The sequence below is a fragment of the Gekko japonicus genome, unplaced genomic scaffold (assembly GCF_001447785.1).
Source record: "Gekko japonicus isolate JY-2015 unplaced genomic scaffold, Gekko_japonicus_V1.1 scaffold352, whole genome shotgun sequence".
In the NCBI taxonomy this organism is placed as follows: domain Eukaryota; kingdom Metazoa; phylum Chordata; class Lepidosauria; order Squamata; family Gekkonidae; genus Gekko; species Gekko japonicus.
Genome location: NW_015170899.1, coordinates 904,759 through 931,366, shown reverse-complemented (window position 1 = coordinate 931,366; position 26,608 = coordinate 904,759). Strand labels below are relative to the sequence as shown.

The 26,608-nt window shown below is 47.5% G+C and overlaps 1 protein-coding gene across 1 annotated transcript in view; it reads left to right on the top strand.

Moving 5' to 3' along the window:
• Positions 1-23,303: 23,303 nt before the first annotated feature.
• The window catches only part of GPC6 (glypican 6), an 854,380-nt gene continuing 851,075 nt past the window's right edge, over positions 23,304-26,608 (top strand). The window contains exon 1 of the mRNA XM_015418597.1: positions 23,304-23,514. Within this exon, the coding sequence (XP_015274083.1) occupies positions 23,304-23,514 (211 nt within the window). The remainder of the gene's footprint in view (positions 23,515-26,608) is intronic.

Genomic DNA, 26,608 nt, shown 5'->3' with positions numbered 1-26,608 from the left:
AGAGATGGCATTGCGTTATGTCACATAAATAGACTGCCCCAATTAAAGTGAAATATGTGAGGGAAGGGAGAAGGAAGGGATGCTTTAACCTCCTCTTGCCTGAAGCCCCAAGTTACCATCTCCACTGGAAATCCCCCCCCCCAAAAAAAGCCTTGTGTAGCTGTGGCAGAAAATGTCTTGAAGGCCTGTGCTAGGGCTTCGGCAAGAGAGGAAGAAAGCAGCAAAGGAACAATAAGTTAGGTGGAAAGGAAAGACACCCCTGGCAGTCCTCCAGTAGGGATAGAATTTGTTGAACAAAAAGAATTAAAGATGAATGGAAGGGTTCCGGCGCACCACGAGACGAAAGCTTTGCGATCGCACATCCAAGTCCAGGGGCATAAAAGAGGGTTGCCACTCGCAATGTTCCCTCTAAGCCGTGGAGTCTTGTGAGCAAAAGTCCCACTTTGCGAGCGACTGGCATCAAAGTTGTGAGCGAGCAACTTGGCTCCTGCATAAATTAGGTTACCCTGGAGCCCTCCTTCCTGAGCTAAGACAAAAATGTGTGAGCCGGAGGCTAAAAAACTGTGAGCTAGCTCACACTAACTCAGCTTAGAGGGAACACTGGCAGCTCTTGGTTGGGAAATACCTGGAGATTTGGGGGGTGGAGGCTGAGGAGGGCGGGGTTTGGGGAGGGGAGAGACTTCAGTGGGGTACAGTGCCCTAGAGTCCACCTCCCAAAGTGGCCATTTTCTCCAGGGGAACTGATCTCTGTCACCTGGAGATCGCTTGTGATCCCAGGAGATCTCCAGACACCACCGGGAGGCTGGCAACCCTTGCATAAAGGTGCATAGGCAATGCCAGACTGTGGTTTATTTGAACTTTGGTAATGATTCAGTGGGAAGAGAGTCATTAGAATCCTGGTTTGCGTCTACAAATGCGGGTTCCATTTCCTTCTCACTGTCAGCAAGCTGCCATAGGGTGGTGTGTTCTTTTCTACATGTTACATTGTACTCGACCCATCCCCCCTGTATCTCCCTGTGTAGGTGTTTACTTTCTTTTGCTTGCTACATCTGCGGAACTGCTCAAGGTCAACCAGCTGGAGGTGGGATGGAGTTATGGCGTTGCTTTGCTTATTATGTATCTCATGCCTGAGAACTGAACTTGTGTTTATGTTGTAGAACCGTTGTGTTCCCAAGGAATTGGGCGCTAGTTTTATCTGCATTCCCGCCAGCGGGAATTGGACTCATTGGTCCTAACCTGGTTCAAGTTCCTTTATTATGTTTCCCTATGAGGTCTGTAGTCATTCCTAACAATTCTCGTGTTCCTGAGCTAACCATCGCTTTATAATAAATTTAACTTTGATCTTCAAACGTGGATTTATTTCGAATGCATGGGGAATCGGACACTCACTGTGCAGTCAGGGAGGGGGCTGCCAAACTACAGGGCCAGTCAGAGGCAAAGGGCAGGAGGGCTCTTTAAATTGTGACTTTTTATGGCTTTTTAGTCTTTGTTTGATGGGTTTTCTAATTCTACAGTTGTTGCTTTTATTGTTCGCTTTTAATACTGTCTTGTTTATACGGTAAGCTGCTCTGAATTCCGCAAGCCTAATAAATGTTTCAAATAAATGAGAAAATTTGGCCTGGCCCTCTGATTGAGACACTTCGTGATGTTTTGACATTTGATAAGCGTCTAAAGGAGTCTCATTCTTTTATCTGGGTATGTATGTGTGCCTTATTTAGTTTTCATACATCATCTTTAAAAAAAAATGATTACGGTTAGGGGGGCCTCCGGAGCTGAAAGAGGCCCAGGCCTCTCTGTACCTCCGGGACGGCCTGCTAGAGATCAAGCCAGGGTTCAGCCAGGATGTCTGCGCTTCATCGTATGAAATCATAGTTAAGATTGTGGTGAATAAAACTGATCCTGGTTTGATGGGCCTGACTTACCAACCACACTTAGTAGAGTAGTATGCATAAGGTTGCCAGTTCCTACCTGGTTGCCGGCGGGGGGACTCCCAATCCTTCCTGTAGTTCTCTATGGCCTCAAAACCATAGAGTTTTCCCCAAAAGCCAGAGCATCACCCCTGATGTTGGAAACATGATGACATCACTCCCGGGTGACGTCATTGCACCAGTGGCACCAGAAGGGGGCTTCTTGGGGGGGGCTTCCCTCACCGGCCAGCTAAGCCACAGCAAATTGGGGCCTCCGAAACCGGGGATCCCCTGGCCCCACCGGGGGAATGGCAACCCTAAGTCTGCATTCAATCACATGAATGTGAGCTACTTTAACTATACCATGGTTTTGTGCGATGTCCGAACATATCCAGACTCTTAATCTGTTGTCTCGTCCCTCAGTGAAATGGAATTTGAACTTTTCAGCCCAAGGGCAAAAGCTGAGGGCCTTATCAGAATTAAGCCACTATTGGTGGACTTCTCCTGTGGACACTTTCCTGGGAGTACGCCCCATTGAATACACCTGATTGGGATCGTAACGTTGCCAACTGGCTGGGGTGTGTGTGTGTTGTCCCTTTAACAGAGCTTTAATGAGAGGGCATGGGTGCTCAATATTAAAGGAAAAGCTGGAGGAACCAGCTGAGAAATTGGCCACTGTGATTTGGAGGAAACCTGCTCAGGTGGATTGATCCCTGTGCCATAGCTGTTGGTAACTGTGCCCTGGTTCCCCCCCCCCCATAAGTTGTCTTATGCCGCGTAGGGGCATGCATGGAAACAATATTCAAAGAGATAACTAGGGAGAAGGCGTGAAATTCAGATGCGAATTTCTTTTCAGGTTGATCTTTAACTGTAAAGGTCAAACCTTTGCCATTAAACCAGTTGAAGGGCAAGAATCTCTATTACATTTGATTATTGATCCTGAAGGCTCTGAACCTTGCCAAACACCAGAGGCTGCCAAGAACATAAGTCCATGGATAATAATGAAGAGACCTGGCAACTTTTTCTAATCAGCTCTGCGCTGGAACATGCACCGGTGTAAGCAGGCCTTGGAACACAGCTGCCCGTTTAATGCATTTTCTGTTCATTTTCTTAGTATCATTAATATCCACCTAGGAGGCATGTCTCGTTGGAAAGCTTGCAGTTAGCAGAAAGGGTATGCAGTAAAATGATTTATATGTCTTTAGTATTCATCTTTTAAAGATGAGCACCAGTGGCTATTTGATCTCTCTGTAATGCAACTTTGATCTGTTGCAGTATCAAATAATCTAATAGAAAGGTCGGATTCAGATTAGTGTGCTGTTGAAAGAAAATGAGAAGCCATCTAATTGCAGGCGAGCGCCTCTGAATCGCATGTGGTGTTTTCAGAAGAAATTACAAAACCTTTCGAATAAAACAGATGCACGTCTGCGTACTGGGGCTCAAGTTAGATATGCTAGGCAAGAAATCACACATTCAGATCTTAGCCTTGTCTGAATTGCAATCTTAGAGGGTGTGAAGCAGGTGAACATGTTGGGGTTGTCTAGTAATGCTAGCGTTGGTCTCCCGTTGACATTGACCCATGATTGTTTCAAGACATCAGGAAAACAAATGAAGAAACATGATTGTTTCAAGATATAAAGAAAACAAATGGTTAAATGTATTAACTGACAGAATTCACATCCTGTGAGTGAGGATTGAAAAGGGGATTAGACAAATCCATGGAGGGTAGGTCCATCAATGGCTGCTATCATAACTAAGTGGAATATCTGTGCTCAGAAGCAGTGGCCCTCTGAATGCCAGTTGCTGAGGGGAACCTGGAGGAGGATCGTCACTTTCATGCCCAGCCTGGAGGGGGTTCCCAGAAGCATCTGGCTGGGCACTGTTGGAAAACAAAATGGTGGTGCAAATGGACCCATGATCTGATCCAGCTAGAATCCAGGGCTATTTTTGGGCAGGAACGCACAGGAACGGAGTTCCGGCTGGCTCCCGAGTTGGCCACGCCCAGCAGGAACTCATTCGCATAATAGGCCACACCCAACAGCAGAAACTGATTAGGATTGGCTACATTAGGGGTGTGTGGCCTAACATGCAAAGGAGTTCCTGCAACCAAAAAAGCCCTGGGTTTTGACAACAAACAAGGTAAACAGAATAAGAAGCAAAAGGTGGGTGTGGCTGGATGACCACATTTCTGGTAACATGGGAATGCGGCCTAATATGCTAATGAGCGGTGCGGTCAGGGGGTGTGGCCTAATATGCTAATGAGTTCCTGCTGCTGGGTGTGGCCTGTTATGCTAATGAGTTCCTGCTGGACTTTTTCTACAAAAAAAGCCCTGCTAGAATCTCTTATTCCTTGCTTCTCACAGTGCACTATGATAGGGTCATAATTAAGCACTGTCGAGTTTCAACCGACTTACGGAGACCCCTCATGGGGTTTTCGAGTCAAGAGATGCGCAGAGGAGGTTTTGTCATTGCCTTCCTCTCCAGAGCAGCCCGTGTCATCCTTGGTGATCTCCCTATGTAGCTCCCAAGCTCTGAGGATATACATGTACTGCGGGGGTGGGGGGTGGACCCATTGCCTAAATATCTGTCTTGAAGAATGTCGTAAACTGGGGAAGGGGGGGGGAAAGATGATATCCCAATGGGCTAGCAAGTATCGTTTCAAACACTGTACTTTACTGTGTCCATGCAGTGCTCAGAATGAACAGTGCTGTGGTCTCAGTGTCTGAGAGTTCTCTTTGATGGTTTCCCAAGGACAACTGGGTCAGGACTTGTTGTAAATTAATGTTCCCAGTGGGACTCATAATGAAGAGACTGTTAACTAATTATCAGTCTGTTTTGGAAGGCATTCATTTTTTAATTGACCTCAAAGCACTGAGGGAACAAAAGGTGTCTGAAGAAAGATGATTTCTTTTTCTGTTGAGGGCAGACGGATGAACCTTTCTCCTCCAGGCGGCATCAAGAAAGAACGTTTGGTTTCTTGGGGTCGGTCGGTCCCACTGAGTACATGTTCTTATCTCTCTGCAAGTTTAGAACCTCAGAGACTGGTGAGGGGCGCCTCTCAGAGGATGTATTGATGTTCATCTCCTTACTCAGGAACCATATTTTGCAGAGATAGTGACTGGACTGCGTCTTGTCTGGAAACCTTGCTGTAGACCGAATTTAAATCACCCCATGTTTGAGTCTGAGTTTTAAGCAGCAAGGTTGAACTGTGCAATTTAAATGCCAGGTGCAATTTCACTGAGGCAATGCTCTACGTTGTTATACCCTACAGAGAAGATAATTGCAAAGCCAGAAGGAGACTCGAGACGGCTGTTCATTGGGAACAGTCTTTGGTCCGGCGAAACGATATTTCAATTTTCTTCACTTCGGTATTGTCTGGAATGCTAAATCAGACGTTTCTGGTTTGTTAGCATTCAACATTTAAAACAGAAATTGTGCTGGGAAGCGCTGGTGTATGAGATGTTATTCTTAAATCTCTTTTTATGTTCTGACCCATGTCTCTGGAGACACCCTATCAGCAGATTGATGGAGTCTCCTCAGAACTGCTTTCCCTCTGGTGCTGAGAAAGGAGCTCCCATGACAAGAGTTACAATTGCTTTTGCTTGCCTGCTATTGTTTTATATATGTCAGTAGTGTTAGCATTCTTTGGAAGGTCTTCTTCACTTTGGCAGCAGTTAAGTGGGGAATTGACAAGAGCACTCAGGCCAGAACCGGGAGGGGGGGGGCTCTTATATGCATTCTGTGGCCCTTTCCAGCTACTTGTGGTTGTGAACGGCAGATTGAAGCCTGGGAGGGACTGTGGCTCAGTGGCAGAGCATCTGCTTGGCATGCAGAAGGTCCCAGGTTCAATCCCCGTGTCTCCAGTTAAAAAATCCGGCAGTTGGTGATGGGAAAGACCTCTGCCTGAAACATTGGAGAGCTGCTGCCAGTCTGAGTAGACGTTACTGACTTTGATGGACCAAGGGTCTGATTCCGTGTAAGGCAGCTCAATGTGTTCATGTGAGCAGTTTCATTATTTCCCCACATTTCAGTATAGCCCTAGGCAATCCACTGCCTGACTCCACGTGTGTGTGTCTGTATGTGGGGTTTCCATTCACATGAAAAAGCTGGGAATACTATGCTACTCATGTACTTCCCCGTTTTCTTACTTGTTTGCCCTGTGCATTCACAAAGTTCTGCCTCGGTTTCCTGCAAGGTCTGCCATATCGAAAGCTCCCATTCCACTGAGACTATGCCTTCAGCACCCTTCACTCATGGCTGCCCTCGGCCCCATGAAGTAGAAGATGTATTTGATTCCAGTGCCTGGATATTGCCTAGGGTTGCCAAGTCGAAAATCGTCGGGGGACTCCTGTCCAGCGTCCTATGCACGTGCCGCACGCACGTCACCAGGAAGTGACATTATGACGCCGGGCATGCTGGGGGCGGGGCCACGACCATCCAAGGGGAAAACATAGAGTTTCCCCCTCGAATGGTCATGGCCCCGCCCCCAGCGTGCCCGGCGTCATAACGTCACTTCCTGGTGACGCACACGCTGGGGTGGGGTTCCCCCCGGGGCCCGATCCACCGGCGGCGGGGAACGGGCCTCTGGGGCGGGGTTTTCCCCGCCCCCTGGTGGGACTTGGCAGCCCTAATATTGCCATAAAACCCCATGAGAGCATTCCCCTCTAAGAACATCTTCACTGGGCAATACTGGGGGACCTCCTGATGGCACTGGTATTTCTGGCCACTGTGTGATACAGAGTGTTGGACTGGATGGGCCTTTGGCCTGATCCAACATTGGCATCTCTTATGTTCTTATGTTCTTATGGTTTTGTGCTATCGGGTAAAGAGGTTTCTGAATATTCCTGTTCCTCTAGTGATGTCACGATGGCCAATGCACGTTGACTATGAGCCAGTATGTGATCCCATTCTTGTGTACAGAGTCACCATAGAGAAATCACCTTCTCGTTTTAACGTTACACACTCAGTTGTTTCATACGAGAGCTTGTAAAACTGATCTTCATCTAATATGAGCATGTTTAGGAAGTACAAGTGGATGATAACAATGGCTCCAACGGGCTGTTCAAGTAGGAGCGAATTAGACATCTGTGATTCTGCCATCGCTATCTCAATTTTTTTATGAGTACGTTGCTGACCCCGAAGCCTACGTGATATTTATAGTGCTCATCAGTATTCTTGCCATGCTAATAGAAGTTATAATTGTCCTCCTGTTGAGAGCCCATGTCAGCCATTCTTGTTTCCTGGTCAGAAGGGCAATATAAATGGATGTGATCTCCCACGCAATTAGCTATAAGATAAATGAAGAGATCAATATAAGACATTCTACCTTTTTTCCCTGACCTCATTGTAACTGACCCCCTCTCTCTCACACACACACACACACCTGCCCTTACAAAGGAGTAATGGACACCTTAGGGTTGCCAACTCTAGTCTGGGAAATTCCTGGAGATCTGGGGGAGGTGTTCATGGAAGAGAGAATTCGGGAAGGGATTTTACCTAGACTTTATGATATACCATGCCATTTGCATTCTGCCATTTCCTCCACGGGAACTGATTTCGGAAGTCTGGAGATCAGTTGTAATTCTGGGTATCAAACATCGCCCTGCTCAGTTTGCCATGGTTGCTGGGGGAGGGGAATTCCTTAGGTGAGGGGGAGTGAGTGTGGCGTGTGTAGCTGGACTATCTTAGAGGCATCATTCTTCAGAAGAAGCCTTCCTCTCCCCCAGAGGAAAGTCCTTGAAACTTTTGGTGCCAGCTTGCTTTTGTAGATAATGGGATCGTATATTTCCCAGGTGAAAGGGGGGTAGAGTCGCTGGGGCTAGGCGGAGTGGACGTGACGTAACAGTAGGCCTTAGGAGGGGTTTCATTTGAATTACCTATGTCTATGATTGTACCCACCAAACTGACACAGTACTGTTATGACCGGGACCGTCCATATAACTCAATAACTCAGTAAACATATCACTGCCAAAGAGAGTGTTGTTGAGAATAACTTGTCCAGGGGTCTGACACTGGGAGAACTCCGAGCCCCAGTTGGGGACTGGCGACCTTAGCTAGGGTTGCCAGGAATCCTCTGGCCACCGGCGGGGGATTGGGGGGGGGAGGGACACCAGATCCAGATTGGAAAACTCATGGAGATCCGGGGGTGGAGCCTGGGCAGGACAGGGACCTCAATGGGGTACAGTGCCATACTGTCTACCCTCCAAAGCATCTATTTCTCCAAGGGAGCTCATCTCTGTAGTCTGGAGATGCGCTGTAATTCCAGGGGATCCTCGGGTCCAACCTGGAGGCCGGTATCATTGCGTTGGTGCAGGCGGTGCTGGGAGGGGGCATCCCGGGGTGGGGCTGCAGAGGATTCAGACCCCCAAAATCTGGGGGTCCCTTGGCCCCACTGGGGGAATGGCAACCCCAGTTCTCATACAGAGATGGTTATACAAGCTTGGGCATACACCTCTTTTATAGTGAGGTAGCCGGTTGCTAAGAGACCTGTAAGCCATCCATAGTTCTGATACGAAGATGGTTGTAAATGTGGCTTAGGAGATTTGACATGAATGAGTGGGAACCTCCTAGCAAGCAATGGGAACATCTGGCATCCCAGACTCTGGGCTGGCATTTATGATAAGGAATTTATGTCATCAAATGCCCCCAAACGAACGTAAGAAGCAAAGCATCTGTGTTGACCTTTCCACTGAGTAAATAATTAGCAAAAGAAATGCAAACCTTCATCGCCAAAATTTCAGCGGGGCGCAGGCAAAACATCATCTTCTGCAGACCAGATGCACTTTTTACCTGCAAACAAAGCATAAGCATGCCATCCTATGCCACTGGTGTCGATGGAGTCCAAATCAGTGAGTTGTTCATTGTGCTGTTGGGAACTAGCCCTGGGGCATTGGCATGGCAAAGAGTAGTGGTATAATACATGCTTCACATGGAGAAAGTTCCTGGTTCAAACTCTCACTTACAGGTATCTTAGCTCCAGGAGAGTCAGTTTGGTGTAGTGGTTAGGAATGTGGACTCTAATCTGGGAGAACCAGATTTGATTCCTGACTCCATGACATGCAGCTAGCTGGGTGACTTTGGGTCAGTCACAGTTCTCTCAGTGCTGTTCTCTCAAGAGCAGTTCTCTCAGCCCCACTTACCTCACAGGGTGTCTGTTGTGAAAAGGGGAAGGGGAAGGAGATTGTAAACTGCACTGAGACTCCTTTGGGTGGTGAAGGGCGTGGTATAAATAATCCTCCTCCTCCTTCTTCTTCTTCTTCTTCTTCTTCTTCTTCTTCTTCTTCTTCTTCTTCTTCTTCTTCTTCTTCTTCTTCTTCTTCTTCTTCTTCTTCTTCTTCTTCTGTTACAAATGATAATAGCTTAGTCTATCCCACCTCTTGCACATGTTGGTTATGCTGTGCCCCTGTGTTTTTTCTTTGGATCTGGTCATCATATTTCGGTGACACTTTTCTAGATCTGACTTTACATTGATCCGACTTTGCCGGTTTGGTGTAGTGGTTAGGAGTGTGGACTCTAATCTGGGAGAATCGGGTTTGATTCCCCCCCTCCTCCACATGCAGCTGCTGGGTGACCTTGGGCCCGTCACAGTTCTCTCAGAGCTTTCTCAGCCTCACCTACCTCACAGGGTGTCTGTTGTGTGGAAAGGAAGGGGAGGAAATTGTAAACCGCACTGAGTGAAGGGTGGAGTATAAATCCAACTCTCCTCCCCCTCCTTCTTCCCTTCTTCCCCTTCCTCTTCTTCTTCTTCCCCTTCTTTCCTTTCTTCTTCTTTCTTCTTCTCTCTCTAGTTCAGTTAAAGATGCTTTGGTACCAGGGCTCAAAAAGTTATCTCTGCAGCCACATTAGATAACAACTGTTAGAAAGACCAATGGTCTAACTTAGGATAAGGCAGCTTCACGTCAGAAACAGCAACAGCTTCAAGACTGATTGATTGTATTTATGTCCCAGGCCACCCCTATGTAAGTTGTTTTTTTGGGGGAACTAGAATTAACCATTAAATCGATACAGTATAAAGCAAAAGGTACAAGCTGAGTTAGTTTCCCAACTTTTTTTTAAAAAAATGAATGGTGTGAGAAAGATGTCTGCAGATGCCTCAAGATAGATTGGGACTGTTGAGAAGCACTCTCTTTTAGGTATGGCCATAACACAGTATTAGCGGCCTGCGTAAAAAACTATCTATACTGTTGACACGGCCATGTATCACTTCAAGAGTTATTAGTGTGAAAAATGATCTGAACTGTTGACATGCCCACGTATCACTGCAGGAGTTTGTTAGTGGAACACATACCATGTGGTGATTAGGATAAAATTTCGGTGACCGAAGCGTGGTGGAGTTGCCTCTTGTGCCCCCCTTCTGAGGGCTCTCCTGACCCTCAGTCTTGGGGGTGGGTGGCATTTCCTAGGCATTCGCCCTGTGACCTCCTCTTCCCTCCTCGTCACAACTGTGTGCTGTTGGAGCCTGCCAGACTGGCGTAGTGGTTAGGGGTGCAGACCCTAATCTGGGAGAAGCGGGTTTGATTTGTCATTCCTCCACATGCAGCTGCTGCTGTGACCTTAGGTCAGTCATAAGTTATTTCAGAGCTGTTCTCTCAAGGGCAGTTCTTGAAAGAGCTCTCTCAGCCCCACCTACCTCACAGGGTGTCTGTTGTGGGGAAGGGAAGGGGAAAGGAGATTGTAAGCCGCTCTGAGACTCCTTCTCTTCTTCTTCTCTTGGTCCTCAGATGGAGGGGGTTATATACTGTGACGCGACTGCCAAGGGTCCTCCTGCCTCTTCTTTGTGAGGTCATCTCCCCTTGGACAGCCTCTGTTACCCTGACAATTCTCTTGCCACATGGGAGTGGTTTGTCTTCAGGGTCAGGATGGATGCCAGGGCTGCTTCGGGCAGCGGCAGACAAATGATGACTGCAGGCCTTTCTCCACACCCCTCGCCCAACTGGTGGCCCTTGGTGCTGAGATTGGTTTGCTGAGGATTCTGGTTTATGGGCTCTAGCTGTCTCGGATGGGCGTGGCACCTGGGTTGATGGTTTCACACATGCAGGATAACACAGTCTCAATCCACATCAGTGACTGTTTGCAAGTGGATTTTGCCATTTCACACGATCAATTCCAATTGCAATGGGCATTGAAAGGGGATTGAAAAGCATTGTTTAGTTTGTGTGAAAGCGCCCATTAATAATGGCCTACTAGTCGTGCAGCCAGTTTGCCTGACTTGATTATATACTTGACTTCTACCTTAACAATAGTGCTCTTACAGCCAATTCGGCTCTGGAACAGTGTCACACTTAGACTAAAATAAATAAATAAATAAGGAAATACATGTGTCTTGGCTATATATTTTCAGAAGAGGTTCTGTATGTTTGCTGGCAGTGACATTTTTAATATGATGCCTGAAGACTTAGACTTGTTTTAGTAGTTTGCTCGCATTTTCAAGGTTCCATCTCAAGGTTCCAATAGCTGTCCCATGGAATATACCTAGGGTTGCCAACTCTGGGTTTGGAAATACCTGGAGGATGGAGCTTGGGGGAGTGGGGTTTAGGGAAGGAAGAACCTTGGTGGCGTATAATGCTATGGAGTCCACTTTCCAAAGCAGCTGTTTTCTCACGGAGAAGTGGAATAAATGTTTTAAATAAATAAATAGGTTTTCATGTAGGCTGCAGACAGGTTGGTGGCTAGCCTCAGTTTCAAGCAGGAATGGAGAGTCCTGGTCAAGCACTGCACCCGACGTGCTGTTATATCTCACAGGGGGGCACAATTGATCATTCACACTGTTGCCGCGTGCTATCCACGAAACGCGGTTTGGCATTCCCCCCCCCCAAAAAAAGTTCCTGGTACATGCACATATGCACACCATGGAGTGCAGAGTGGGGGGGGAACAACAACACCTGGAACAGATTGGCGGGTTCCCATCTGGAAATGCGGGAGGAATGCGCAGGGAGCCATGAGCACTAGATTTCAGCTAGTGTCTATTTTCTCCATCTCCAGGTCATCTTCCGATAAATTCCGGTAAGCTCAACAGCTTCTGCACTGTTTTGTGTCATCGTAGGTCATCCTGATAACAGGTACTGTGTGGACGGCAGTTTGTTTTCGGAGCACATAAAATCAACGCTGGCTATGCTGCATATTTATTTTAAAACAGTGCTTTCGTACACTGTCAGCATGTGCACATGGCACAAATTGCAGGCTCAAAAGCATCCTTCAGCATCACCTGTGACGAAGACGAGCTCAAGCTGAGGCGTAAAACCCAAACGACAACTTTCCGATTGACAGGCGGCTTGTTGTAAGCCTCAGTGAAATGACCAGAGCTCACATGAAGCTGCCATATACTGAATCAGACCACTGGTCCATCCAGGTCAGTATGGTCTACCAGGGCTTTTTTTGTAGAAAAAGCCCAGTATGGACTCATTAGCATAATAGACCACACCCAATAGCAGAAACCGATTAGCATATTAGGCCACACCCATGACAATACAGCTCATTAGCATATTAGGCCGCACCCCCATGTTACCAGAAGTGTGGTCATCCAGCCACACCCGCCTTTTGCCTGTTATTCTGTTTATCTTGTTTGTTGTCAAAACCCAGGGCTTTTTTTGTAGCAGGAACTCCTTTGCATGTTAGGCCACACACCCCTACTGTAGCCAATCCTAATGAGTTTCTGCTGTTGGGTGTGGCCTATTATGCTAATGAGTTCCTGCTGGGCGTGGCCAACTCGGGAGCCAGCCGGAACTCCGTTCCTGTGCGTTCCTGCCCAAAAATAGCCCTGGCCCTTCTCTCTCTCTTCATCTCTGTCTCTGGCATTTGCCTTCTCTCTCTCTCTCTCTCTTCCCCCCCCCTTTTTGCTTGTTCTAAAGTTCAAGTGGCTTGGATATCATTCCAAAAGGCTCAAACACTTGCTCAGCTATGAAGCAAATCGTCTCTCGCCCTAACTTTCCTCTCCAGGAGCTTGTAAGGATAAAAGGAGAAACCCTCATACATACTCCCCTGAACTTTGAAGAAACAGCGTAAAAGCTCTTGACTTCTCTGTGTCTGATTAATATCTCCCTGGGCCGGGTTCAAAGTGTGCATTTCAATCAGCTGGAGATTGCGTCACCTGGTGATATTTCTGCATGTGATTAGAATGCAATAGGAATAACACCCCCCCCAACAGAACGTTTATGTAAATTTAAGCACAATGTGTTTGAGTGGTCCCTTTTTTATTGCTAGTGAAAGGACTTCCAGGTTTGAGCCTTTTAATGGATCTGCGTACCTCACATGATGTTAGAGAGACTCTTGAACTACCATTGCTTTTTCTGTTTTCACTGGGAAGACTTGATTCCCCCCCCCCTTCTTCTATCCGAAATGCCATGGGTGCAACCTGGCAGTAGCATCTGTTTAAACCTGCACACCTGCTCAGCATTTTATAGACAACCGAAAGTCTTAAGGTTATTACTTGAAACAGCCTCCCCACTCCCCGTTTAAAATTTTTGTAACAACTAGCCCGATGAAGATTGTAGAGAATATAGTTGTCGAAGGCTTTCACGGCCGGAGTTCATTAGCTGTTGTAGATTTTCCGGGCTGTATGGCCGTGGTCTTGGCATTGTAGGACCTGACGTTTCACCAGTAGCTGTGACTGGCATCCTCAGAAGTGTAACATAGAAAAGAGGGAGTCATCTCTGGGGAACTCCTACAAGATAATGGGCGATTTCGCACTAGAGTTGCCTCGCGGCGCAGCCGTCGTTTGCCCCGACAGAAACATGTTAATTTCACACCCGAGGTTGCGGGGCTGCATTTTGACTCACGGCTTCGCCTGATTTCCTCCACAGTTTCGTGATCCTGGTTTTTAAGGATCACGAAACTGCGGAGGAAATCGGGCAAAGCCGCGGGTCAAATGCAGCCCCGCAGCCTCGGGTGTGAAATTAACATGTTTGTGTTGGGGCAAACAGGGCTGTGCCGCGAGGCAGCTCTAGTGCGAAATCGCCCAATGACTCAGCCCACCCCCCAACCTGTCTACCATTTTTCTTCTCACCTTGACATAGAGAGTACTCTGTCTTTCTGTGTTATACCTCTGAGGATGCCAGTCACAGCTGCTGGTGAAACATCAGGTCCTACAGTGCCAAGACCACGGCCACACAACCCGGAAAATCTACAACAGCTAGTTGTAGAGAACGTAGGAGTTGGCATGGTGTTTTGTGTTGTTTTGGTTGGTCCTAGTGGAGGACATCATGTGGCTTCAGTTTTTGGTTCATGCTTTTCAGTGGATCAGTTCAGACATCCAGTTCTCAGTAATCAAGAGGACAATGACATCTGTCAACCAGTTCTCCTACACTTGATAATAGAGAAGTGGATGTTTATAAAGCTTGTCCGGGCTGAAAAGCTGCATAAATGAGATCATGCAAGTGTTAACTATCTATTGATGACTTCCAGCCAAATGTGTGAACTGACTATTGAAAAATAATGCTTCTTTAAATGATAGGATATGCACATTCTGTCTGTCTGAAATGTTTGGCCTGGGATCTCACTCACATATGCGAATCACCCCTTCGTGCCGCATGCGCTATCCCCGCATAACACGCTTGAGCCAAATCTGTTCCCTGATATAAATGCTTGTGTCTGGGGTACCTTCTGAAAAGCCATTGGCGTCAATCAATGTGTGCATTTAGCATTTGCCAGCACTTGCATTTTACAAAGAAGATCAGAAATGGTTGTGTCGTTCTTTTAATAGATTTTTACACTGGTTTAATATCCTCAGGTGGAACGGTATAAATTATGGAGTTTATGATTGGCTTTGAGCTGGGGTTAGGGCAGAAGCTATCAAAAACTTGAATACATCATAAAGAGAGATTATTTCTGTGATTGTAAAATTTATGGCACAGATCATAAGAAACTCGGATAAGTTTATGTGATTAAGCTCAACTTTAACAAGGGTGCCATTACCGTTAATGACTCTGGTCAGAGCCGTAGTAAGATTTCAGCTGTGGGGGAAATAAAGGGCTAAGTAATTTTATATTTTGACTATTCCTCTAGCAAGTGACATGCTTGAGTATATGTGTGTACATCATCCATTATTCAGGGTGCAGCATTTAGTCCTTTCATTAAGGGGTCAGGATTTGGAAGGGCCTTGACCGGATTAATTGAGGGGAATTAGGCAGGGAGTCATCCTGGATGCTATCGGATACCTCTGACTGTAAGAACGCAAGAGGTGCCCTGCTGAATCAGACCACTGGTCCATTCAGTCCAGCAATCTGGATGGCCAGGAAGTTGGAAAAGGAGGCTTCTCCTGATGTTGTGTCCTGGGAACTGGGATCCAGAGCTTTACTTACTCTGATATGGAGGTTCCCTTTAGGCATCATCATGGCTAGTTAGGGTTGCCAGGTCCCTCCTGGCCACCGGCAGGGAATGGGGGGCTGAGTTGCCAGATCTAGGTTGGGAAACTCATGGAGATTTGGGGATGGAGCTTGGGGATCAGAAGGACCTTAGTGGGGTACAATGGCATAGAATGACACCCTCCAAACAATCCATGTTCTCCAGGGGAGCTGATATCTGTACTCTGGAGATGAGCTGTAATTCCAGAGGATCTCCAGGTCCCACCTAGAGGCTGGCAACCATATGGCTAGTAGACACTGATAGACCCTGTAATAACTCCATAGCGTCAGGTACCAGAACAGAAATTTATTAGAACGTAGGCAAGGCCTGGTGTGGGCTCTGCTGGGTTACAACCAGCCGCTGCCAAGGCTTTTTCCTTAATGGATCATTTTTTAAAATGGATCATGTTAAAATAACTATATAGTACAATGAAGGAGTGTTACCAGATTTACAGCTCCCCCAAGAGGAAGAGGAGGAGGAGGAGGAGGAGATGGGAGTTACAACGCGCCGTTCACAACCCTGCACAGCTCCCCCATGAGGAGGAGGAGGAGGAGGAGGAGGAGGAGATTGGATTTACACCCCGCCCTTCACTACCCAAAGGTGTCTCAGAGCGGCTTACAATCTCCTTCCCCTTCCCCTCCCCACAACAGACACCCTGTGAGGTAGGTGGGGCTGAGAGAGCTCTGACAGAAACTGCTCTTTTTAAGGACAGCCCTTATCAGAACTACGGCTTGCCCAAGGTCATCCGGCCAGGTGCAAGTGGAGGAGTGGGGAATCAAACCCGCTTCTCCCAGATTAGAGTCCGTGCACTTAACCACTACACCAAACTGGCTTAGGGTTGCCAACTGCCAGGTGGTGGCTGGGGATCTTCTGGGATTACACGTGATCTCCAGGTGACAGAGATCCGTTCACCTGGAGAAAATGGCGGCTTTGGAAGGTGGACTTTATGGCATTATATCCCATTGAAGTCCCTCCTCTTCCTTAACCCTGCCCTCCTTAGGGTCCACCCCAAATAACTCTGGGTATTTCCCAACCCAGAGCTGGCAGCCCTGCCCCACAGTATAACAGACCCATCCTCTGAATCTGTCTATAAAAATGACAGCAGTAGGGGTGTCCAGCAAGGACCAATCGTTCTACTACGAGAGTGGGTCAGGTGACAAGCCTGATTCCCTATAAGAACTTCTGGGTCAGGTTTCCTCTCTGAACAGCCAGTAAATTTGCTCTTGTGGGCTTTTTGGCCCTTGCCCTGAGCCACCCTCAATGAAATGGGAGCCGCGTCAGACAGGTGTCCAGCATCGAACTTTAGGCCTATTTTGTTTATTTTAACCTCCAGAGCGCCAGGACTTTTTGACCACTGCTGAATTCATCAGCATGTGAGTAAAACACACGCAAATGTGCCTCGTAAGCGGTTCTCCCTCACCGCACAGTTCCAAGTTATGCGGGTTTGTACCAAATTCCCCCCAGTAAAGCTTGCCAATATGGAACGAGTGCAGACAGGTGTGAGATTACAGCTGCGATAAAACCTGGAGCTGAGCTCTCGTTATTGAATTTGTAGCAGGCGATTGGCTTGATTTATACAATGTGGGCCACAGAAAAGGAGAGATACGTAAGTCAGCATCTTTACTCTGAAGCGCTTGTGGTTGAGTGAGTTGCAGTAGGTCGCTGCAAACTGCTGAATTGATTCTTGCTTGCGTCTGGCATCGCCTTGGTGCAGCATAACTTAATGCGGACGCGCCTCTCTGCGGAGACACCCTTTGGGGCAAGGGGGGAAGCCAGTCAGCTGGAGCCGAAGCCACTTATGCCACATAATCTTTGCTGTAAGTACCACAAGAATATCAAGCAGATGGAGCTTTCCAGGGTAAAAAGGCAGCGTACTTGTTGCGAGCACAGCTGTAGCCTCTGGAACAATTAAGCCTCTGAAATATCCGGATCGAGAATTGGAAGCCATTTTAGAAGGGCGCTTTACAAAGCTCGGAGGAGGAAGCGCAACACTTTGGAATATTGCGGGGACTGCGACGCACTTAGGGCCCAATCCGGCGCATGTGTATCTGGAAGGAAGCCCCTCTGAGTTCAGTGGGGCATGCAGAATTGGATCCTTGCCCAGATTAGGGATAATGCTGTTCACAAAGAAGCCTTGCGTAGGATTAACAGGCAGTTGTGACTTAGTGTTAGATATGGCAGAAGGAGGAACCTCGAAGCCAATCCTGGAATCATTTTTAAGAGGATTCTCGCTGCCATTTTGATGTGGTTTTATCGCAGTTTCGTAGGTTCTGAATTTATTCTATGGATGGCAGACTCAGCGAGAACTTGGGCCCCACTTCTATAAACGTTGACCAGTGTTAAAGACAGTGGTTCTGTGGCATTATTGGCTGCTTTCTTTGGGCTTAAGAGTGTGCTTCTGCAATTGTTTTCCAGAGGCTTTTTTGCCCCCTAAGAACTGCAAGGGAAGGAAGATGGCACGATATAGCCCGATGTCATCAGATCTTGGACGCTTAGCAGGGGTTGATACTTGGATGGGACGCCTCCAAGGAAGACTCTGGAGAGGAAAGCAATGGCAAACCACCTCTGCTTCTCACTTACCTTGAGAGCTTCTTGCTGGGGGTTGCCATAAGTTGATTACAATATGATGGGGTTGGTAGTTCTGGATTGGGGAACTTCTGGAGATATGGGGGTGGAGCCAGGGGAGGGTGGGTTTTGGGGAGGAAGGGACCTCAATGGGATACAATGCCACAGACTTCACTCTCCAAAGCAGCCATTTTCACCAGGGAAACCGATGCTTACCATCTAGAGACCAGCTGTAATTCCCAGAGAATCCCAGCCCCTAGCTGGAAATCAACTACCCTCCCTCAGCCTCTCTCTGCCCTGATGTTGACCCACCAGAGTAACCAGTTGGCCGCTGTGTGAGAGAGGACAGTGGGCTAGGTGGACCACTGATCTGATCCAGCACAGCTCTTATGTTGATATGTTCGTGTTCAGTGTGTCTTTTTGTCCTTAGGTTTTGCTACATTTGCATCCTAAGTACTCCGGGGGGGTGATAATAAGCAAAATGTGTTAGCAAAAGTGAACTGAAATTTAACCCCCTCCCCCCAAAATGTGTTGAGATATGGGGGCTGTAGGTGTCCATGGTCAGATGAGAGGTAAATGGGAGCTTCCCAGCCATGATCTCCACAGAGGTTTGATGACAACCAGAAGGAAATGATATCGTTCTACTTAAAATTTATTTATACCTTCGGCTTATATACCGCCCTGACCCCGAAGGGTCTCTGGGCGGTTTACATAGTGGTTCTAACCAACCAATTAACCTAACTAGGGCCACATTGTCTACAGGGTGGTGACTGCCTACCAGAACCCTGGGTTAGTTGTCATCTGGCTTCCTTCCGCGGCTTCAGATATTGGCGTCCTGGTGCCCTTTCTGGAGCCGATCTTCCCCGAGCAGCTTCTTCTGGCAGGCCTCGTCTTGGCGCGTGGCTCTGTGTTGGCTGCAGTTTCGGCTACTGTCCACAGGTGGCTCCGCTGTGCTGCGCCACACATCACCACGCTCTCCAAGGCTCCACTTTCTCCGGGCTCCGCCTCCGACGTTGCTCCACCGGGTCACCAAGAACTGCTCCGCCCCCATCGTTGCTGCCACCACCGCCAAGCCCTTTACCTCACAAGGAGGAAGGGTGCCCCCTGCCACCTAGGGCAGGTACCCACTTTATCTACTTGCATTTATGATGCTTTCGAATTGCTGGGTGGATGGGAGATGTTGAGTAAATGTTGAGTAGATTGCGGAAGTTGGATATTGTGTTTATTTACTTGAAACGTATGCCACCCCTCTCAACAAAAAGGTTCCCAAGATAGCTTATGTGAGACATAGTCTAATATAAAACAAAACAAATACCCAGTAGCAATGGCGGCCACTCTAGATCTTCCAGAACTCACAAGATGTGGGATGGCACCTACAGTCCCCTCCACACATGCACAAAAATGCCTAGTCTAACAGAGGCTGTCTGTCTAGGTGAAGTGAGGGTTTGTTTCAACATTAACCTCTCTGGTTTTATGGAGGGATCATCAGAAAGTCAGGTATGGACCCAGAGCAGTCCCTGGAAAATGCCTCATGTCCCATGGATCCTGTCCCAATGTGCCCCAAAGAAGGTGTTGTGTCTGCTGACCGCCACCAGGGGCCAGCGAATACCCCAGAGCTTGACTCTGGAAGAACAATGGGACTAGGCTCCTAGTCCCTCCACTGGGGGAACCAATGGGACCATGGCGGGAGATTTAAACCCACCAACGGAACCTAGGGGGTATGTCCCCAGGGGTGTATATAGTTGGCCAGCCGGCCGTTAGTCTTTGTCTTTGTTGTGTACCAGTAAACCATGCTGATCACTACACTGGTCTCAGTGGTTTCTCCATGCGTTTAACCCACTACACTTCAGAAGGAGAGTGAAAACAGTTTTGCAGTGGATCCTGAATCTGCCCCATTTTAGAAATGATTCGACCTCAGCCGTCATCTAGCTTTCGATCCCCAGAATCAAGCTTGGGCAGCCTTTAACAACATCCCTTTCTCACAGAGGAAGCGAGAGGGGAGACTAATCGATGCTTCAGTGTTTGCAGCATGTGTAATTCTTCTTATTAAATTGTTTATGAGGTAGTAAAGATCTGCATATATCTTCTGCCCGGGAAAGTGTAGCCATGCAATCATATGTAAGCCCTTGGCTTAGCGGTGCTCCTGTGCTTGCCTTGTAAAACAGTGTCCCCAGATCTCGATCAGTATGGGCTGTGCTGAAAGTGAGGGGGTTGCATTGGCCTGTGAGTAACTCTTAATTCCAAGGGCAAGTGGTTTGTTACATTTCTCGAGAGGGACGGAGGGATTTTCCTCCTCTGCAAACCAAGCTCAACATTCCTGACACCCGGCTTGCAGCTCCAATAGGAAAGTCACCATTCAGGTAATAGCGGGGCGTTACAATTTCATGAACTGCAGAATTGGCTTCTGCTGGCGGAGTGCACTGAAGGGCGTGATGCTGTCAGAAGCCACCGACGTGAGGCGTCGAGAAACAAATCTGAGGAATTGGATGCAAATGTTTCATTACCTTTTCTCCCTTGAGTTTTTATAGCGCATAAGCGTTAATTAAACCCACTGTTGCATTCTTCCTTACAGTGTTGCGTTTGGTGCGTCTGACAAGAAATCAGATACCGTCTGTAGGATTGTGAGACAGCCATACGCGGCTATTAGAATGCGCTTTTTGAAGCGGGACTGAGGTTTAGGCTGATAGACAACCCCAAATACAGTTGAAGGGAGCCCCCCCCCCTCGTACCTCATGTATTCCTTTCCAAAATATGGCAAAATTGCTATTTCTCGCATTTGTTTGGGGTGGAGTAATGGTTTGAAAAGCATTCTTCATATAAGTATCGGCCAGAATCCTGGAGCAAAGGCATAACACAGGGCTCTTTTTGTAGCAGGAACTCCTTTGCATATTAGGCGACACACCCCTAATGTAGCCAGTCCTCCAAGAGCTTACAGTAGCCCCTGTAAGAAGAGCTCTGTAAGCTCTTGGAGGATTGGCTACGTTAGGGGTGTGTCGCCTAATATGCAAAGGAATTCCTGCTACAAAAAGAGCCCTATGCCTTTGCTCCAGGTACACTGCCCAGATCCTGACTCTGCCCTGAAAGCTTGGTGGGCGACATTGGAGAGTCACCTGCTGTCAGACTAACCTACCTCACAAGGTTGTTGTGAGGATAAATTAGAGGAGAGGAGAACAGCATGAGCCTCTTTAGGTTCCCACTGAGGAGAAAGGTGGGGTCGAAATGTAAAAAAATGGTGATGGAAAGTGCCACATGGCAACCCAGTAGGGTTTTCAAGGCAAGAGACGAGCAGAGGCGGTTTGCCATTGCCTGCCTCTGCGTAGCAACCCTGGACTTCCTTGGTGGTCTCCCATCCAAGAACTAACTAGGGCTGACCCTCAGGGGTCATTTCCTGCAGGAGCGCACAGGAGCGGAGCTCTGGCAGTAAAGAGCCCAGGGGATGGGCACATGCAACAAGCCCCACCCCCTGCTCTCAGCAGCCCTCAGTCAGAGCAAGAAGCAGCCAGGTAAGTTGCAGAGCTCCCCCCAGCCCCCCCATCCAAAACAGTCCAGTGGCACCTTTAAGACCAAGTTTTATTCAGGTACAAGCTCTCCCTCTTCTGTGAGGACAGATCTGCACGTTCTCCCCCCCCCATAGCTAGCAATCCAAAACAGTGGGTGTTGCCTTCTGACACACTTCCGGTGATGTCAGGGGGTGTGGCATATGCAAATAAGTCATGCTAATGAGTTATGCTAATGAGCTCCTGCACCTCTTTTTCTACGAAATGACCCCTGCTGACCCTGTTCAGCTTCTGAGATCTGATGAGATGGGGCTAGCCTGGGCTATCCAGATCAAAGCAAATAAATAAAAATTATCTCATGCGATCCTTCCCCTGGCAGCATCAGGCACTGTCACTGAGGGGTAATGCAATAACTCACGTGATGTGGGCCGTACCTGGGGGGATCTTCATACCACTACCGCACCGTCGTTATGTTCCATCAGTATTGTCCGGCCCTGGGAAGGGGGAACGGCGGTGTCGCGTCGAACAGAGAGCATTGAGTAGATGTACCATCTTGTAACGTCATCTTTGTGGAAGATCAGACTGGAACAGCTAGAGCACTTATCTTGATGTATGTAGTAAGGATTTTATATGGTTTTAATTTGTTTTATGTGTAGGCGTATGCCGAATTGTGAGCTGCCCTGAGCCCGCGCAGCGGGGAGGGCGGGTTATAAATTGAATTTATAAATAAATAAATAAAATGAGGTGGGCTTGTGGTCATAATAACATTACCGATCAAACATGAATCAGATCTTGGTGAGTTTCAGATGTGGAGTTCATGCAAATATACCCCAGTGTTATTACCTTGGGAACTGTCATATAGACACTGTTTTATAAATACTATTTACCAGGGCTATTTTTGGGCAGGAACGCACAGGAACGGAGTTCCGGCTGGCTCCTGAGTTGGCCACACCCAGCAGGAACACATTAGCATAATAGGCCACACCCAACAGCAGGAACTCATTAGGATTGGCTACAGTAGGCGTGTGTGGCCTAACATGCAAAGGAGTCCCTGCTCCCAAAAAAAGGCCCTGAGTTTTGACAACAAACAAGATAAACAGAATAAGAAGCAAAAGGTGGGTGTGGCTGGATGACCACACTTCTGGCAACAAGGGGCTGAGGCCTAATATGCTAATGAGCTGTGGTGTCATGGGTGTGGCCTAATATACTAATGAGTTTCGGCTGTTGGGTGTGGCCTATTATGCTAATGAGTTCCTGCTGGGCTTTTTCTACCAAAAAAGCCCTGCTATTTACAGGTCTATATAATTGCTAGTTCTTCAATATGGCATTATTGGTAAAGTCCCTCCGCTCTTGCTGCTGTGATCTTCCCCCTTGTCCCTGTCTGCCTCATATATGCAGCAGTCTGGATCATTTAAACACAAAGCATGCACAGGGAACATGGTGTCACACCTCTCTCTCTCTCTCTGCATATTTATATATGGCAAAATTATGTTAAAAGAAGAAGCATGTTAAGACACTTGGCTGTGCTCTATAAGCTTTTGAAGATGATGACCTCAAGTGCTCCCAGACTATTCATATTGTCTAATCCGTCGAGTGGGAGAAATGATTTGTATGGCAGTAGACACAACATTTCATCTCGTAAAAGAGAATGGGGAAATTTACTTCCAACTAGTATTGACTTGAGAGTCAATATATCTTATTCTCATCATGGCCCCATCTGTGGATATTTAAATCTGGAGACTGGAGCCATGAACAGAAATATCTACCGTCTGTGTTTCATCTAGCTACCCACCCACCTACCTATCAATCTAGATCTAGATCTTTCTACTAACCTGAGAAAAGTCCCAGGTTGGCTGGTAGGTGGGAAAGAGAGAAAGAAGCAGGAAAAAGGGGGGAGGTTGTGTGGGCTTTCAGGGAAGGGAGAAAATAGTGGGGAAGGGGAAGATGAGAGACCCCCACAAACCCTAGTGGAGCCTCCGCTTGGGGGGGGGTGTTTATGTGTATTTTGCATGGATGTGTTCATGTTTTGTATCCATTTATTTTTGCAGGGGAACATTTGAGAATTTGCCCTCAGGAATATACCTGCTGCACATCAGAAATGGAAGACAAGCTGAGCCAGCAAAGCAAACTGGAATTTGAGAACTTGGTGGAGGAGATGAGTCATTTTGTGCGCACAACCTTTGTGTCCAGGCACAAGAAATTTGACGGTGAGTAGCAAACCATTTCACTTACGTTTAGAGTCAAAATGTACAACCATCGGCCTCTTTCCATGTTGTTGAGCGGTTCCATTTCAGATTATAGTTGAGAGATTTAAAATGCACATTCTCCTTCATGTTGTTGTTGTTGTTGTTGTTTTGAAGGTCCCGTGAACATACAAAGCTGGCATTTCAAAGAGAAGGCTAGGCTCCAGTCCTGCTTCCTGACATGCCAGTTTTGTGTTTGCACTGAGGTTCACTTCTATGCCGACTAACCTCGAAAAAATCTGGTCTCCCACCTGTAGCTTGAAGCGGTACAGTTGAGCAACAGATACACCAAGTGTGATGCCTGATTCATGTTCAATAGGTGCACCAAGTGAAATTTGCTTATCGTGTGCTATAGGTCCATCAACTTTATCATGCGCGATAGGCGAGAATGCTTGTCAGGTGCAAGAGGTGCCCTGTGAGATTGCTTATCGTAATGCTGCAGGTGCACCAAGTTTATGCCATGCAACAGGTGCACCAAATGAGATTGTTTACCGTGTGCTTTTTTGGAAGGTTCAAGCAACAAACCTGTTACATATCCTCTCGTATTCTTTATGTGGCCTTCCATGGTTTATCGTAAGAGACCACTTATTCAGAAGAAATGTTAATTGAATTCTCAAAGCAGTTACTAGCAATGCCTTGGCCAGAATCCATTGAACTATCTCATTCAGTTGTTGCCCGGATAGGACAAGAACTTTCTTTAAAGCTGGCATCCCTGATCTGCGATTATTGCTTTTTAATTACATTGCCGCGAAGGACTAGACTTCGGAGGGCCTGAAGACTTGTCTGCCGTTTAAAAGAGTGAAAGGAAGAGAGATTAGATCTCCTTCACTTGATGTCTGATGTCTCTTTCCCCTTAATTTAAAATAAATGTTTTACTTGCGCGGTTAAGTTTACTTTTGCAAAATAAACCTCCGACGTCCCTTGAAGCTTGGTTGTAGCTCAACTTCCAGCCCAGCCTGCTTTTCGCACTGTGTGCTACTGATGTCCCGTACAAAGTGAAATGTTCCTTATGTCTTCTTGCTGTTGAAAACCCAGATGGCTGCAATCCATGATGAGAATCCCCCCCCCTTACCGCCTCCCCCACCGAGGTGGTCTTGAGAACAGGCCCTCAGTGAATGAGTTGCACATGACATTTAAGGCAGAGCATGTATTATCACAGCAGGGGTGCTCCCAGCAATGGCCTCCCCATTGCAAGCCATTCCCCTTTGGCCTATAGCATTTATAAATATTCACCGTGAGACTCTCCGTATGCTGATTTTCCCATGCCTTTTGGGAGACCATGGAAAAGATGACCTGACATCGCTGCAAGGTCTGCAGTGTCTTTCCCCCTTCTTCTGTCGAAGGGGATGAGCTCACTCTGGGTGTTTTCATGCTCTCCTTCAGAGCATATGTTGAAATCATGTCGGAGGTGGACATCCTGTCGATCCGTGGAAGGATTAACTGTGCTCTCCAAATCGGTGTCGAAACTCTTTTTGGCGGTAATCTGTTAACATTAAGGTGTGTTATGAATTGGTGAGCAGTCTTTGAGAGGACTTGTCTGGAGAATAGCTAGCACACTGGAGCAAAGATGCCAAAGGCATGAACAGGGCACTTGAGAGCTCTTCCGTTGGTGGAATGGAGACCAAATAATCACTGAGGTTTGCCACTGAGAAGTTTCATGTGTGATTTACTCATATCTCTTTCATGATTTCCTAGTAATCTTTGGTATTATCTTCTGGGCATAGACCAGGGGTCACTGGGGGTGGGGGGGAGGTATTTGTGGGTTTCCTGCATTGTGCAGGGGGTTCGTCTAGATGGCCCTGGAGGTCCCGTCCAACTCTATGATTCTATGAATACTAGGGCAGTGTTGCTTCATTTTCTAAATTTGTCACATATATGTATTTCCCTCCATTTCAAAGCCCAAATCCTAAAGTTTACTATCATTAGTATGCAAGAGCGTGAAACCCTTCTTTGCTGTGCTGCAACAGCTTCACTGCAGTGGCTAAAGTGGTTAAGACGCTGAACTGCAGGCTGTGGAAGGTCAGTAGTTCAGCAGTTCAAGACCCGAGTGTGCCGCATGACGGAGTGAGCTCCCGTCTCTAGTTCCAGCTCCTGCCAACCTAGCAGTTCGAAAGCAAGAAATTGCAAGTAGATAAATAGGGACCACTTCGGTGGGTAGGTAACAGCGTTCCGTGCGCCTTGGTGTTTAGTCATGCCGGCCACATGACCACGGAAACGTCTTCGGACAGCGCTGGCTCTTCGGCTTTGAAACGGAGATGAGCACCGCAACCCTAGAGTCGGACTCGACTGGCTTTCGAGCAAGGGAACCTTTACCCTTTACCTAACAGCTTCACTGCCAAATAGGGGCTCCCGCATCGTTTCCCCTCTGCCTCGAGATCTGGGAAGAGGCATAAGGAATTGTCACCTTTCCGTTCCTACTGTCACCGCTCTAAGGGTTCACCAGTAGAGGCAAGACAGGTGGAGGTGAGGTGAAACTAGCCCTTGCAACCTAATCTGCTTCCCAAAACTTGGAGGCAGTTGCCATCTGGAAGGCCAAGAGAGCTTTGCCATTCATGTGCCGCCCCCAAAGAGCTAAGTGTAGGAATTTAGTTGTTTTTGGTTCAGTGATGGCCCTAGTCCCTTGTCCCCAGGGATGGAGCCTATTGTGGTAGAATTTTTGCCAATTTCATTGGGTTGGCCAATGGTTTGGGCATGCTGATCCAGCCTACTATGTATTCCAAACGCAGAATCTCCTTTGTGGTAGCTTTCACGGTAGCCTTCTTAGCAGGTATTTGAAGAAAAGGGGAAGCAGTAGGAAAGATGGGCAAGAGAAGCTATGTAGCTAAAGGAGTTACACCTGTCTAGGTAGAATTCTAGTTTGCTTCCCTTCTGGAAAAAATTGATTTTAGTGATAACGGACCTCTGGACAGAGCAACAATTTATTTAGGAGTTCCTCTCTTGGACCCACTAGTCTTCTTAACATCACAGGATAGGGGAGGTCTTCCTCCAGTCATTCCCACGGTTAGAAGGTGGAACCCTAGAGAGGGAAGCCATCAAAAAGCCAATCTTTCCACGCAAG